This window comes from Guillardia theta, assembly GCF_000315625.1.
Source record: "Guillardia theta CCMP2712 unplaced genomic scaffold GUITHscaffold_190, whole genome shotgun sequence".
NCBI lineage: Eukaryota > Cryptophyceae > Pyrenomonadales > Geminigeraceae > Guillardia > Guillardia theta.
The window spans coordinates 57783-73610 of record NW_005434486.1 but is presented as its reverse complement, the minus strand read 5'-3'; the positions used below and the strand labels follow the sequence as shown (position 1 = coordinate 73610).

Below are 15828 nucleotides of genomic sequence, written 5' to 3'. Positions count from 1 at the left end.
CGGTCATTTTATGTGACAATAGGACCCTACGTCACGGAGCTTCGCATCCCCGCAATGCCGGGCGGCAGGCAAACACCTGCGCGTGTTTCAACCAGCCGATGCTGATGACCCGCCAAGTCACGTTCATGCTCTGTTCGGAGACTATCCGAAGTTCACCCGAAGGCTAGCTGATCGTTGCTCTATTCAGAGACGATCTTCGCCCGAAGGCTAGCTGTTCTTTGCTCTATTCAGAGACGATCTTCTCCCAAAGGCTAGCTGTTCTTGGTCTGTTCCCTGTCTGCCGCAGACTTAGAGGTTGTGGGCCTCAGTGACAGTCTACGATCCGATCTGTCCACATGATGGTGGCACACCCCGAGGCTTTACAGGATTGACCTTCAGCAGAGCTCAACAAGAACTTGCGCTAGAATTTCTCTACTAAGAGCAAAGCAGTGTGACAGCAGAAAGATTGTTGTATACACAACCTTGCGTAAGACGTTGAGCTCAGATGATCTTAGGATCACTGTTTATTAAGCACACACTCTCATCAGATCAGCAGCACCACTGCAGGAATCTGCATCGTCATCCTATTTCCCTACGCTACGTCCAAGGGGCGTCCGGTATGAGTCCAGAATACAACAAAGATCAATCTCTCTTTATTCTCACACAACAAACAAAACAAACCCACGCAAACTGGTGTGGCACAAACAGACGTGGCTCACACGCGTAAGGGTAAGAAGACCCTGGTTCTGACGAGAATGATCTTGTTACTCTTCGAAGGAGGAGACAGGAGTACCCGTGTCTTGGCTGAAGCAAGCAGGGGTGTTCTCTCCTTGGAAGTTGATAAGCTCTCCTCCTTCGATGTTGAACATCTCGTCAGCCCTTCGAGAGGAAACCTTTTGGTCTCCTGCAGGGAAGAGAACCCCGTCCTCGCATGCCAGCAGGCTACTTCCAACTGGTTGTACAACACAAGACTCACCCGTCCTCTCAGTCCGCTTGTAAGCCACCACGGGAACACGGTTCCTGCAACAAAGACCTCTAGAGGGGTCCTTGTCAGCAGATTCACACTGGGGTAGAGTGTCCTGAGGTATCCAGGAGAAGTCAGTTTCAAACACGAGTACGCGACAGCCAACTGTCCTTTCTTTCCAGTAAACCCGGGCTCGGTACCTATGAGCTCTGACAGATGGCAGATCGCAGTCAAGACAAGTCATTACGACAGGCAGGGTCCCTCACTCAGTTGGTCTGGCTTAACTTCTCTCAGTACAAGTTGACATTTCATTCAGACCATCGTGTTCTTTCCTCTCACGACACGGGAGGCTCCTTGAGTCTATCAGTCTTGAATCTTCCAGCTTCCTAGCATTCCTCGTAACAAAACACAGGGGATGAAACGTCTAACAGAACCGAGTGAGACAAGGTCTTGAGCTGATTGAGCAGAAGGAAGTTCCTTCTTTACATCCCCAGTGGCCGATCCCAAACTCGACTCGCCATGTTTGCGCTACTTCATGCAAAGTCAGTGTATTGGCAAGCTGTTGAGAACAACTTTCCTGGCCTCACCTTGTATGCTTGCCTGGCTACTCTGCTAAGCTCCTCGGCAAGATCGGAAATCCGGGCTCTCAAGTACTCGAAAGTAACGTCCTTAGCGAACCTTCTAGAACATGACTTCTCCTCCGTCGTGGACCGTGCTCACTCGAAGCCGTCTCAGATCCCTTCAAGCTGACTAGGATCCGATTTCTCTCCCAAGCAAAGGAAAGCTGAGGTAGCCTTCGGGCGAACAAGTTCGAATCGCCTCGACAATCGTCGCAGACAAGCCTCGCCGCGGCAAACTTGACGAGAGTCACACCCGAGTCAACTTAACCCTCATCCCGGTCGGACCCTCATCAGCGGCAGCCTAGTCTGAGAGCTCGACGCCGGTGGTCGCAGTGGTTGAGGCCCCGGGCCCTGATCGGAGCCTCGGAGCCTAAGCTTGGGCCTCGCCCGACTGAGGTCCGTGCCCGAGGGCCAGTCACATCGGAAGTTGAACTTACCAGTCGCGGATCCGAATCCACACTCGGCGTCATACGGCACGTAGGATAGGAATCGTCAGCGCTGGACTCGGCATGAAGAACAGACTCGGAGGCGCTGTATTTGAACTTTGAGTGGAGTGGCTGCCGGGCCCTCGACAGTCCGACGGTCACCGTCCGACCGTCAGTCATCCGAGTCGACGGTCGGGCCGGCCCGGACTGGCTGAAACTTTCAGGTTTTACAGGTCGAATAGACCCTAACTTTGAAACTTCGATCACCACCCCTACCCTCAATGAAATAGTAAATATCAGCCACCGGTACCATGAAAATTGAAAATACTTGAGAGCCAGTCGAATCGCTTCCTTTCTTGAATCGCGCAAGTTGAGGTGGGTGCTAGAAGGTTAATTGGGGGGTACTGGTCCGGTTGGATACAAGATACTAGATGGAAACAGGGGTGGGGCTCGAGGGGTTCGTGACAGCCATTCCCCCCTCTCCGGAGTGGCCTCCGTGAGCAAGAGTGAACCGGTGCGAGGACCAAGGGGTGGGGGTAGTCGGTGAGGAAGTATGGGGTGGTGGGATCACACGAGGAATCGGGATGCGAAGAAGGTGAATCGCTGACGAGAAGGGGTGTGGTAGTCATACGGAAATGAGGAGGTAGGGGTACGTACTGTACCCGTTCCAGGCAGACCAAGGGATACTAGGGATCCTGGTCACGGAGCTCGTTTGGATATGTCAGCAACTTCTTTGGAAATGTATGCTTCACACAACTTAAAAGTTTATAACTTCTTCATACATTGTCTTATTGGTTGTAAAAGGTTTTGGTCAATCCATAAAGATCTTTTTCAAAATCAAGATTCATCAACCCAAAGGACCCCTTGTAAAAATCCCACCCACCTGTTATTGAAACAATTCTTCACATCAATACACCGGTCATTTACCATATTCTGTACAGCCGGCTGGTGGGGTAGTAGCTCTATACAACATTTTATGTTGTACATGTGTTTTTAAACTTAAGAGTCCGGTCGAAAAAGAAAGTATGGTGGGGTTATGCGACCACCGGTGTCGTTGTTGTTTCCAAGATGAGGGTGGTCTGACTGACTAGGGGTACCATTGTGCGCATATCTCATACCCACCAGTCCATTTAGCAAAATATACCCACCCCTTTTAGATGTGGAATCATTTAGGTTCACCTACCACCCGTCTTGTTTCAATGTATCCGGTGAATCGAGATCAAGATTTTCCCTGGGGTGTACCCTACCCCCTTTATTTCGTCCAATATCACCGTTTTACCCTTTTGGGACCCTACCACTCTGACACCCCACCCCCATCGATAAAGAAGGGACTTGTGTAGTATATTTCCGCACGATGCAGCGCGGAAAGTGTTGGGAAGATGAGATGAGATGAGATGAGTATGATTGGGATCGAACTTTATGTTGTGAAGAGCAAGTATCACTTCGGCAGAATGCAAGGATGTGGGAAATACAGTGACGAAATCTTTGCAGTTGAAGCTAGAGGAGAGGAGGGTTGTGAAGAGACGAAGGAGTCTATGAGAGGGAGATCGACGCCATGAACACCGCTTGTTCGATAAAGCCTAGGAATAGAGCAAGTAGAGGATGATTCCGATAATGGTTTGGGATGATTGGGATTTCAGAAGATGGTGTCAGGGTGATCAGGGTGAGAAACGAGAAGTGAAGGTGTGTAAATATGAAAGGAGGTGCAGTTTTTGCATTTCCAACTTATTTCAAAGCTATCGACTCCAACAACTGGGCTGAAACTGTTTCGTTTGCAGTTGTGTCACAAAATTATGGGCATGATCAGCACCCCAACGCTTGAGATGGAGCTGACGCAGTGGGAGAAGGAGAGGGAGTCATCCATTGTGGAACCAAAGGCCCCTGCTAGACTTGTCAAGTCGCGAAGACTGTCTCCGAAGAATGCAGCCTCCAAGGGGGGAAGCAGCTCCCGTCAGTGGTTCTCGCATTCGTTCGACGAAGGTTGATGATCCTAGTTTAATGGCGGCTTCGACTGAAGGGTTGCAGGTCGCAAGTATGGCGTGAAGAGCGAGGAAGGGAGGCAGTCCCCGAGCACCCTGTCAAGTTTGATGCAGCCGGTGCTGTGGAAGGCGAGCTGGAGGTATGCTCTGTTTTCTGCGGGAAAGAATGTTATTTGACTTGTTGCGTTTTTCGACCATGAAGGCAATTCACTCTGTTCCGATCAATGTCGACCTACAATGTGTGCGCGTGTATAGAAGTGATGAAAGTGAAGTCCTTCCAAGAGGGAGAAAAGATCATCAAGAAGGGGACGATAGGAACAACGATGGTAACTTGATGTGACCGACTTTTGCCTTGTTGTGACTCTGCTCTCAGTACTTCCTCGACTCTGGCAAAGCAGCAGCCATGAACGATGATACTATACTGGAGGAGTTGGAGACAGGATCGTGCTTTGGGGAGATGACATTTCTAGCGACGTGCAGGAGGATAGTGAAAGACAGGGTGTCACGTCTTCATGATGCTTCGGAAGTTCAGAGATCTTGCGATGTCGTGGCCATGGAGACCTGTAGATGCTTCGAGCTCAGTGTCAGCAACTTCCTTGCTGTTGTTGGACACCGGGAAGCACATCGGTGACTAGCAAACCTTTTCTTCTCCTCCCTCTCCTCCCTCTCTTCTCCTCCTTCTCCTCCTCCCTCTCTTCCTCCCTCTCTCCCTCCCTCTCCATGTTCTTCTTCCTCCTCCTGACTTGGCTGCAGGCTCTTGGCGAACTTGGAGCCTGTGGTGGTCGTGAGGAAGGCGAGAATCAGGAAGAGCCTCAGCCCTATGAAGCAGTGCCCGCAGTATCCGGCAATCCAGTTGGAGAAGCTGCCCAAGTCGTCGTCATGGTGCGAAGGGATGGACGAAGGGCTTCCGACAGCGTCTGAGCTGCTCACGGGGAACAGGGAGTACCTTTCATGGAACGAGGACTTCATCCGACGGCTCTCCTCCTCCTCCACGAGCGATGTCTACTTTGAGGGTCACCTTGAGCTTAAGGATGAGATGGAGGAGAAGGGCCTGGACGTCTTCTGCAGGGTCTCGAGTGGGAGGATGAAGATCTTTGCGGGCAGCGACTTCTCTCGGGATATCGGCAGCCTTGTCCTCGAGGACATGGAGGTTAGCATGCAGACAGAGAACCCTTGCCTCCTGCAGCTCATGGCCGCGGAGGATGAATCCGTCGTCTCAGAGGCAGTACAGTTTGTCTGTTTGTCGCCCGAGGAGAGGGATGCATGGATGTGCGCGCTGGTGAAAGGTGCTGAAACTAGATCTCCTGCCTTCCTGTTTTCTCACGTCCCCCCTCCCAGGTGGAGCCCTGCTGTCGAGGAGAGGCCTCTCCCTCCGGAAGATGTCAGTGGACACAACTCCCAAGGGATCCTTGTACCTGGTCCAACAGTCATGGCAGAAGAGCATGATGAGGAGAATGCTGGGTTGCATTGCATTGTTCATCCTCCTTGCTGCTTTCCTTGTCGGCTTTCGAAGAAGAGACCTGCTATGAAAGAAGTTGTGAAAAGTTCGTCATGACTGAGATTTTTTTTGCGCCGGGTTTGTTCAAGCCACCTCCGAGCCGGCTATCTGCAACAGGAGGGATTTTCAGGGGCAGCTATCATATGTTCTTTCAGAGGATCACCGTCAGGGGAATGTACAGAGTTGAGAGGGAGATTTGTATGAGAAAATGTCAATAGACCTACTACCGTCATTCGCTAAGTCCCCGGCGGCATCTCCCACTGATCACTGAGTCATAGCGTCCGGGCCCCGGCGCAGCCGAGCCTGGTGTGAGTTCGGCAACACTGATCTGGAGTCTCAGCGGCTGCCGCCGGGCGTGCCACAGTGACTGCGGCACTTCCGAGGCCCCGACGGCCTGCCGCCCGACGGCCCGCCCGGTCTGGTCCGAGCGAAACGGTTTCGTAACCAAATTAACGGTCATTTTCAATGGCACTAGCAATGTTGAAGAGGCTCGGGGGGTTGGCGCAGGCCGGGCGGGGGGGACGAAGCATCTGGGGAGGAGGAGGAGGAGCAGCAGCAGCAGCAGCATGGGGACGAGGAGGAGGAGGAGGAGCAGCAGCAGCAGCATGGGGACGAGGAGGAGGAGGAGGAGAGGTTGCAGGGATCATGAGGATGTGCAGGCGGGATGGCTACGAGGGATCATCATTTCACGAAGTGACGAGGAGGAGCGTGAGGGAGGTGGTACAGCTGCGGCAGAGGACGGCGTGGGGTTGGACACAGAGGAGGTTTGCAGGGACCACGACAGGTAGGAGGAGGAGGAGAGACCGAGCGAGGAGCTTCACTGAGTAAGACGTGCAGATGTTCCCATGGAAGACCTGCTGAAGAAGGTTGACGTCATTAAGGTCAGGAAGGAGCTCAGCTCGATGGGGGAGCAGAAGATCTCCAGGTTGGACTTCTGCCGGCTGTGCAGCAAGTACGGCTTCCGAGAGCAAGAGTCTATGAGCCTCCTCGAATCCTTCCATCAGTCAGGCATCGTCCTCAACTTCAGCAACACGTCCAACACTGCTCTACGAGAGACTGTGTTTATCAAACCTCAGGACGTCATTGACACCATCTGGGCAACGTTCGACCTCACCGGTGCGATGAAGACGCAGGAGATAGAGAGGAGGGAGCAAGAGCTGCAGACTCTGAGCAAGGAGCTTGAGGCTCTGTCCACAGCCAAGACGCTCATCGACGAGGCAGCGGAGCGGGAGGCGAACAGGAACATCTGGATAGGAGGGTGTATCCCTTTGACTGCGTTCGGGTTGCTCTTCAGGATGACGTACTGGGAGTACTCGTGGGACATTGTTGAGCCGATATCGTTCTTCGTCTCCACCATGGGGCCGATCTGCTTCTTCTATGTGTGGTATGCAGCGAAGAAGGAGGAGTTCTCGCTCGAGGGCTGGAGGCAGCAGATGATCGATAAGTCGAGGGTGAACTTGTACAGGATCAAGTCGTTCGATGTTGATAGATACAACTACATCTTGAAGGCGATAGAAGAGGTGCGTGCTTTCCCTTGCCTCGCCTGTCTGTGAGATGTTGTTGGTTCATAGTGTGTTGTTTGTTACCCCACTCTCTCCTGCTCAGTGCAGACGTTCTAACTTTGCTCACAGTGCAAGGAAGACATCAGGCTCCTGAAGGAAGAGTGAAGTACGGATCATGGTGCTGCTCGGCTCGAATCAGGCAGAGCAGTGGAGTTACTCCTTTCCAACTCGCTGCTCGTTGGCTTGTTCCTCGCAGAAAATCACTGAGAGCGAGCAGCAGACAGTCAGTTAACGGCCAAGTACAAGCAAGGCTGAGAAGATAAAAGATGCGCAATACGTACATTGGGCGATTAGACACAGATGCTCCATGTGGTCTGTTCCAACGTAGTCCTGCAGTTGCTTCTCCAGCTCGAACTCGTCGTCCCCTGGAGCGATGGCGTTCATGATGTTGTACACGTGGATGAACACGTCCTCCCCCAGCTCCTTTTCCAGGAACATGCGCATGGCCTCGATGCGCTGGTGAATGCTGTCCTTCTGTCCTACCCCCGGCAGGTTGAGCGTCTTTCCCCTCCACATGAACTTCTCCCCGAAGTTGATCTCGGGCTCCGAGCTCGAGCTCGAGCACTCAAAGGAGTGGTCTTGACCTAGAGCCGTGTTTTCCTTGTCGGGTTGAGGAGGAGGCAGAGAGGAAGGAGGGGGAGGGGGAGCAGGGACTGGCAGGGGAGCGGGAGCGAGTTTCTTCTCTGCCGCCGCCTACACCCCTGTCACCATCCCCACAATCGTCTCCTCCTCGTTACCTGGGGGTCGTGGGAGGCCTCCCGGACGGACTTGAGAACGTTCTTGACAAGATGCATGTCGATATCTTTCGCTTGCTTGTCTGACTGACGGGCCTTGCCCATGCTCAAGTGAGATCTGCCTTGATGCGCAACGTCAGTAGGACTTTGTTGATCAGTTCTGCTCGTTGGCGTCTTGCTCGGTAGCACGCTCTTGCTATCAGCCTTCTTGTCCTGTCACTTGTATCAGATCTCTTGCAGTGCATGAAGCAAGACACTTGCCGTAGCGGGGGACGACGAAGGCCTGGCATTCTTCCTACTGGAGTAAACAGCGTTGATCGCATCGAAACCATGCAAGGCCGTATGTGCAAACTCGTTCTCAAGGATATCGTGACTAATGTTGGAATAAGCCAGCCTCTTTCGGATCATCGGCAGGTTCAGGAACTGGTTGATGTCCGGCCTTAGCGACGTGTCCTTGTCCAACAGTGCATGGACTGCATCGTGAAGGTCGGGGGAGTAGATGGGAGAGATTGGGTTGAACTTTCCTTTCAAGATCTTCACAACAAGGGCGTTGAAACTGTGAGCATCAAACGCTGGCCGCAACGACGCCATCTCATACAAAACAATCCCAAGAGCCCACATATCACTCTTGTAACCATAACACTTGCCGCTGCAGAGCTCGGGGCTCATATAGTAAGGCGTTCCAACTGCAGTCTTAGCAAGCCCCTGCGTCTCCTCCAGGACTTTTGAGATTCCAAAGTCTCCGAGCTTGATCACGGCGTTTCCCCTCTCGTCGGGACGGTGGAGGAAGACGTTGGCAGACTTGATGTCGCGGTGGAGGATCTTGCGACTAGAAACAACAGCATGTCAGGGTAGTTGCTCCCAGTCTCAATCGTCAGCATTACTCATGGATGTGCTTGAGAGCGCAGGAAAGCTGAACTAGCCACGACCAGATCGTGTCCTCCTTGATCAATTTCGATTCCACTCTTCGCTTCCTTATTAGGCTCGACAAGTCCCCCGTGTTGCAATATTCTGTGATGATGCAGAGGTAATCGTCCATGAGGAAATGCTCCATATGCTTGACAATGTGAGGATGATTGAACATCTCCAGCAACTGCAAAAAGCGCATGTATTATTTCGTGTCGTTTGACCATCATCATCACCATCACCATCATCATCATCATCACCACCACCACCACCACCACCACCACCACCACCATCACCACCATCACCATCATCGCCATCATCGCCATCATTGCCATCATCGCCATCATCACCATCACCACCATCAACTCTTTGTTCTCACCTTCGCTTCTTTTACAAGATCACGGAGGTCCTTATTCTCGACACTCTTAACCATGATTTTCTTCATGACAGCAACTGCACTCTTTGTATCTCTCTTGTGCAGGAGATAAACGCTACCATAACTCCCCTCCCCAATTTTCCTGACGACATGTAATAAGGACAAACCGGGAGACCAGTCAAGGTTTCATTACTTGCCGATCTTGTACTTTGAGTCTTCACGCGGAGAAGCTTGCATTCTGCTATTCCCTTTAGTCTACAACTGAATGAGAAATCTTAGAAAATGTTTTGATCTCATTGGTGTTTTCATGATCGTTTGCACAATTTCAACGATAGTGGCCCATGTTGCCTTCTCGTACCCCAGACTCCCGTTGTGCTATTTTCTCTCTATGAATTCGACTTAACCTTGTGCTGCAATGATGCTTCCTGTTTCAATCTACTATCACTCGTTGTTCTCTTTTGCCTTTCTATTTGCATGCTCGTTTGTTTAGTCTCTTCTCTCCTCGTCTCCCCTCTTTTTACTCCTGCCTGTTCCCTTTCCCCCCTCCCTCCTCCTGCTCCTCCTCCTCCTTCCCATCTTCATCTCCCTTAAATCTTCCTTCCTCTCCATCCTCCTCCTCCTCCTCCTCCTCCTCCTCCTCTCCCTCCTCTCCTTTCTCGTTCTCTGGGCCCCCAAGTGGTCAAACCATGAAGTTTGTGGGAAGGACCACCCCACCCCCTAGAATCCTCTCACACACCCCCATTTTAGAACAGAAAATAACCCCTTCATTGCATATGACCCACCCAATCGTTACAGTAGATAAATGGAGTACCCGTACAATACAAGGGATATGACCCGGTATTTTCTGTTTGAACGACCCGTGGGTAAGATTCAAGGGGGTGGTGCGGAGATGGGGTAGTGGTCAATGAAGCTATGGAGAGGAGACGCATGCAGTTCAACCAGGGAATCGAGGAGCGAGGAGGGAAGGGAGGACATGAGAAGGAGGAGAAAGGGGCAAGGAGCAAGTAACACAGCGAGATGTTTAGGACTGTTGCATGCTTCAATCTCTTTTGAAGTGAAGAAATCGAGCATTGATGGTTGTAAGATGAATCGAAGCTTTCCTTTCAAGATCTTTCCCTGTACGATTTTGGGCTCTGCCACAGCTTGACGGAGCGAAAATTCGTAGTCAAGAAGGATCTTGTTCATATCAGTATGAATGCACTCACATTGCGAACTTATTACTGTGTTTGCTGCGAGGGGCCAGCAGGGGAGGAGATTTGAACTATTGGAAGAGGGTAGTCTCAACCAGGATCGAAGCACAGACATGGTCAAAAGTCTCTTGTGCTGGACGTTTTTCCTCGTTATTGTCAGTGAAAGTTCTCACGCTAGCAGATCTTTGAGGCTCAGTGCCAAACTTCACACGTATGAGAAGGAGATCAAATCGTTGAAGCTGGGTTCAAACCTGCTCCTTGTTGGTGGGGAAGGGAACGTGAAGCAAGACGAGACTGTTCTCCATCTCTGTCAGAAGTTCATAGACGATACTGATGCTGCGTCTGGATTGTTGTTCACAACCAAGGAAGATCTTGCAAGGTTGCTTCAAGCATGTTTGGCGGGGAACGATCCGCAGAGCGATCTTTGGGACCTGCTTGGTGAAAGAGGGGAGGAGCTGATAGCATGGACGTTGATGAATCAGGAGCAAGTGATGAGGTGGCGACCGCATGCACAAGCAAGCCTCGTGTGCGACGACGATGACGATGGGCTGGTCGCGCATGGCAATTTACCAGCTCCTTCCACGAGAGATGGGGCTTGCTCGCGCTTTGTGTGGCTGGAGGACAAGTCGAGGAGGATCATCGAGTGTTCCATCCCCTCACTGCCGAGGAAGAACGCGTCTGACGTCAACCTCGTCCCCGTGGAGAAGTTTGGCAAGTGGAAGGATGTTTTTCCCAGCCACATCCGAGCTCTCAACCGCATGCAGAGCGCTGTGTTCCCAGTGGCGTTCGAGACCAGCAAGAACCTGCTGGTGCTTGCGCCTACAGGAGCAGGGAAGACTAACGTTGCTGTGAGCGTGATCCTCCGTGAGTTGGATCGAGAAGAGAAGATGCGAGGAGACGGGGGGAGGGTCTTGGTAGTCTACATCGCCCCCCTCAAGGCCCTTGCAGCAGAGGTCACCCGCACTCTGACGCGCATGCTCTCTCGGGTGAACGCGAGCGTGGTGGAGGTGACAGGAGACATGGTGACGTCACCTGCCGATGTCTCGCGGGCTAGCGTGATGGTCTGCACGCCGGAGAAGCTGGATGTCATGACTAGGAAGCCACCAAGTTCGCTAGTCCTGATGCAGAGGATCTCGCTGATGATTGTTGACGAGGTCCAGATCCTGAACGAGGACAGAGGGCCTGTGGTAGAAGCGCTGGTTGCTCGCTTCCTGCGGCATGCGGAGATAGCAGGCAGCTACTTGCGCCTGGTGGGACTGTCTGCTACCCTGCCGAACTTCAAGGACGTGGCGAGGTTCCTCCACGTTGAAGAGGATGCTGGCCTCTTCACCTTCGGGCCTGAGACCCGTCCTGTGCCTCTTGCTCAGCACTTTGTCGGGGTAGGAGTAGGAGCAGCAGGAGGTGCAGACGCAGCAGATGCACTACCACCACCATCAGAAGCGGATGCAGCAGCAGTGGAAGCAGGAGGAGGAGGGGGAGGAGGAGGAGCACTGGCAGCTGCGGCAGTGGCAGGAGGAGCAGGAGCAGGTACAAGGGCAGGAGCGAGAGGAGCTGGGAGAGCGATGGGGGGCATCAAGGAGGCGCTGCTCGAAGCGTGCTGGGATCGGGTGATAAGACACATCAGGATGGGACAGCACGTGCTGGTGTTTGTGCACACCAGGAAGGACACGGTGAAGACTGCAGAGTTCTTGCTACTGAGAGCGCAGGAGGAGAGATGCGTGAAGATGATCGCACCAACGGAGGAGAACGGGAGGCTGGGAGCATGGAAGAAGCACCAGCGGTACCTGGGCAACTTGCGGGATCGGAGGCTGCCGTCTATGACCATGAACGGGATCGCTGTGCATCATGCGGGGATGACGAGGCAGGATAGGACGGTGGTGGAACGAGCGTTTGAGGATGGGGCGCTTGCTCTACTGGTGTCCACGTCGACGCTAGCATGGGGGGTGAACCTGCCAGCGCGGGTAGTGATCATCAAGGGAGTGGAGTACTTCGACCCTAACGCAGGGCGGGAGGAAGAGATAACAGCCTTGGAGCTGCAGCAGATGTTTGGGAGGGCAGGGAGGCCGCAGTTTGACGCAGAGGGCGACGCGTACGTGCTATGCAGCCGGAAGAAGCTCCAGCTCATCCTCAGCAGGATGACAGCGCAGGTTCCGATCGAGAGCAGGATGGAGGACGTGATGGAATTGCACATCAACGCTGAGATAGCGGCGGGAAGCATCTCAAACCTGGAGGAGGTGTTGGACTGGATTTCAAAGACCTTCTTCTGTGCGAGGTTGAGAAGTAGTCAGGACGCGTCGAGGGCAAGGAGCGCATCGAAGGAGGAGGCGGAGGGCGTGGTAAACTCGATGCTCCTAAGGCATGCCAACAAGACCCTTGAGAAGCTGTTGTCTTCCGGCCTGATCGTCAGCGTTGCTGACCCTCCCTCGTTCCTACCGACCAAGTATGCACAGGTTGTCAGCCAGCACTACCTGAGCTTGACTTCAGCTCGAGACATCCTTGCTAGAGTCTCTCCCAACTCGACCATGTATGACATCCTGATGCTGGCGGCGGGCAGCGACGAGATGGCGAGCATCAACGTGAGGGCTGAGGAGGAGGAGGAGCTGCGGCAAGTGATGGACAACTTGTGCTACATCGAGATTGGGCGGGGGGAGAAGGAGGAGGAGCAGGAGGGGAGTTAACAGCATCGCACAAGGTTGCAGTAATGATCCAGATGTTCACATTGAGGAGGGAATTTTCTACCCCTTCCATCTCCTCCGATGCGCAGTACGTCTTTCAGAACTGCATCCGCGTCTTTCGCGCAATATCCGACCTGTCGCTGCTGAAAGATTGTGCAAAGACCGCTGAGATAGCCTCCTCCTGGGCCATCGCCGTGGAGCTTCAAGTGCCCATCCTGTACCATCCGCTCTATGGATACGAGCTGAACCGTAACCAGCAGGCAGAGGGCAGGAGCAAGCATGTCAGGATGCAGAGGGCGGCGATGGTGCCGTCAGGGTTGACGGAGGCGCTGGCTGCCTTGCAGCGTCAAGGAGTTGACACAGCAGCTCTCGCTGCCTGCTCCTCCCTGCTGCCACTGAGGAGGATCGTTGGGAACCAGCTGCCAGAAAGGGACCTGATGTACGTCGTGCAACTCGCCCAGTCGTTCCCACGTGTCGAGATTGCAGCCGAAGCTCAAAGTTACGGAGAGAGGTTGTTTAAGATCGTCTTCAACGCATCTCTGTCTTCACGGTCCCCCCAGGAAACGTTCTTGGTCCACCTGCAGGACAGCCAGGGTACGGTCATCTTCTCAGACAGGCTATCCTTCAGCAAGCTGCACAACTCAACCACAGTTCGATGCGTCATCGCAAGAGACCGAGTCTTTCCCCTGCTCATCACTGCTCTTTCTGACCGCTGGCTGCAGTGCAAGACTCAACTTGTCTTGCGCTCGGCAACCTCCTTGTTCAACAACGACAAGCCCGGTGGAGTTCGATCGCGGTGCTCAACGATCGCTGCTGTCCCGCCTCTGCCCACCTCTGTCCTCTCAGCCCGGGAGAGAAAATTTCTCTTTCCCTCGAGCACGAGCGAGAGCATGAATTCCATCATGACCAGTACCTTCTTTCAGCTGCGACATACGTTTGAAGACTTCCTCATGGCAGGAGAGGAATGGCTGAGGGAGACGCTGGAGAGGGTCGCGATGTTTGCGGTCTTCCAGGAGCTGGAGAGCTGGGAACGGGAGGCAGCGAGGATCGACAGAGGCAACGGCGCATGCGGCAGGTCAAAGGTTGTCATCGTCTGCAAGGACCGAGCTGAGGCCTGGAAGTGGTACAGGCAGTGGGGACTGAAGTTCCAGCAGCAGTTCGAGACCGAGGTGTCCTGCTGCGATGTCACCAGCTCGGCAAACTTGCACGTGCTAGGAGCAGAGGGCCTGCTAACCCTCGACGGTCCTCTCCTCCTGTCACAAGCTCGAGTGGTCATCGTCCATGGCCTCCAGCCGGGAGCAACATGCGCAGAGTTGGAGCTGGCAGCGGCAGCTGTCAAGAAGCAGCAGAGTACAGAGGTGGAGAAGAAGAGGACGAGGATGATAACGCTCGTCAGCTCCGTCATCAACAACGTCAATGACATACAGCGCTGGTTGCATGTCCCTCCTCCCTCCTGCTTCCTCCCTTTCCGCCATGGCATCCCCATCGGAGTCACCCTCAAGATCCTCTCCTTCCCACGAGGCTCCTCCCCCGACAGGACCATCCTCAACCTCGTCGGGAGGACCGCAGGCAGACCGTCCCTGGTCGTCTGCAGGACCTTCGGAGAAGCTCGACGGCTCAGCATGCTGGTAGCAAGGAAGGTAGCAGAGCAGGAGGCGGACGAGGACTTATTCAGAGTGGCTGCTGTCTTCCAAGATCAGTCTCTGTCGGCCCTTGCCTCCCATGGCGTCGGCCTACTCGGCAAGCGGATGCTGAGAACAGGAGCAGGAGCGGGATCAGGAGCAGGAGCAGGAGGAGCAGGAGCAGGAGACGGGCGTGTTGTCATGAGCGACGACGAGCTTCTGATCGTGGAGCTTCACAGGGCCAACAAGGTTCGACTCCTCCTAGTCGACGTCGAGTACCTCCTATCCTCCCTCCCCTCCAACCTCCTCCAACTTGAGCATGCGATCGTTGCCTTGCCGCCCTTGTGCAGGATCGACAAGCATGGAGCGGCTGGACGGGGAAGATTCGCTTCCTTTGTTGCCGACTCTCCGTCCTCCATCTACTCCTCGTTGTGCCAGACCCTGGGGAAGTTCAAGTGGACGAGCGGCAACGCTAGGACGGCATCCCTCGTCGTCCATGAGGTCCGTAACCCCTCCCCTGCCTTCTCCTCTCCCTACCCCTGCCTTCTCCTCTCTCTACCCCTGCCTTCTCCTCTCTCTACCCCTGCCTCCTCTTCTACCCCTGCGGCCCCTGCCTTTTCCTCCTCTCCCACCTGCCTTCTCCTCCTCTCCTCCTCTCCTCCTCTCCTCCTCCTCTCCTCCTCTCCTGCCTGCCTGCTTTCTCCTAATCTGCTTCCTGCCCTCTGACCATATCCTTGACGTCTCCTGTACCTCCTTACGAACTCCTGATCAGGGGGATGAAGATGCCTGGGAGGAGATGCTGAAAACCCCTCCTCCCTTCGCCTCTCCCATGCTCCAACGTGTCCATTGCTCGGAAATCACTCTTGCATATCTTTAGACTACTACGCCCTCACCGGGGATGTAACAGGAGGTTGCTGATGCTCTTTCTCAGAAACTTGGGCTTCGGAGGGCAACGGATGACCTCTATCCTGGATTCCATCTTTTACTGGATTTTGATGCTTATGATTCTCCCTTAGCTTGATCCGAAAATCCTTCTTAACATGGAAACGAATGTCTGCCGTTTCCGATACATGATCGGGTTTTGTTTTAAGCTCATCTACTTTGTGCACCCTACTCGTTTCTGCGTTTGCTATTGCTGCAGGAATCCCTTGCCGGCCGGCTTGATGGCTCACTTTGCACGTGAAATGACTTTGCTTATGCTTAATGAGAATTTTTATTGCCCAAGATGATGCGTGATATGGACAAGTTTGTGAAAAGGTGTATTACTTGTCATAAGGCCAAGTCCAAGCTGAAGCCTC

At 53.6% G+C, this 15828-nt stretch overlaps 3 protein-coding genes across 3 annotated transcripts; 2 read left to right on the top strand and 1 right to left on the bottom strand.

Moving 5' to 3' along the window:
- Positions 1-3781: 3781 nt before the first annotated feature.
- GUITHDRAFT_120636 (hypothetical protein) lies at positions 3782-7132 on the top strand (the record flags this gene model as incomplete). The annotated part of the gene is made up of 8 exons (XM_005820115.1): positions 3782-3968; positions 4014-4107; positions 4170-4293; positions 4341-4594; positions 4721-5253; positions 5306-5428; positions 6303-6985; positions 7097-7132. The coding sequence occupies 8 exons, from the start codon at positions 3782-3784 to the stop codon at positions 7130-7132; spliced, it is 2034 nt and encodes a 677-aa protein (XP_005820172.1).
- Positions 7133-7986: 854 nt separating this feature from the next.
- On the bottom strand, positions 7987-9190 carry GUITHDRAFT_81676 (hypothetical protein; the record flags this gene model as incomplete). Its single annotated transcript, XM_005820114.1, has 3 exons — positions 7987-8590; positions 8646-8854; positions 9047-9190. Coding segments are annotated over 3 exons (957 nt in total), but the record flags the coding sequence as incomplete, so codon positions are not given.
- A 3753-nt stretch (positions 9191-12943) lies between these two features.
- Positions 12944-15551, top strand: GUITHDRAFT_120633 (hypothetical protein; the record flags this gene model as incomplete). The annotated part of the gene is made up of 2 exons (XM_005820113.1): positions 12944-15031; positions 15462-15551. The coding sequence occupies 2 exons, from the start codon at positions 12944-12946 to the stop codon at positions 15549-15551; spliced, it is 2178 nt and encodes a 725-aa protein (XP_005820170.1).
- Positions 15552-15828: the final 277 nt, after the last annotated feature.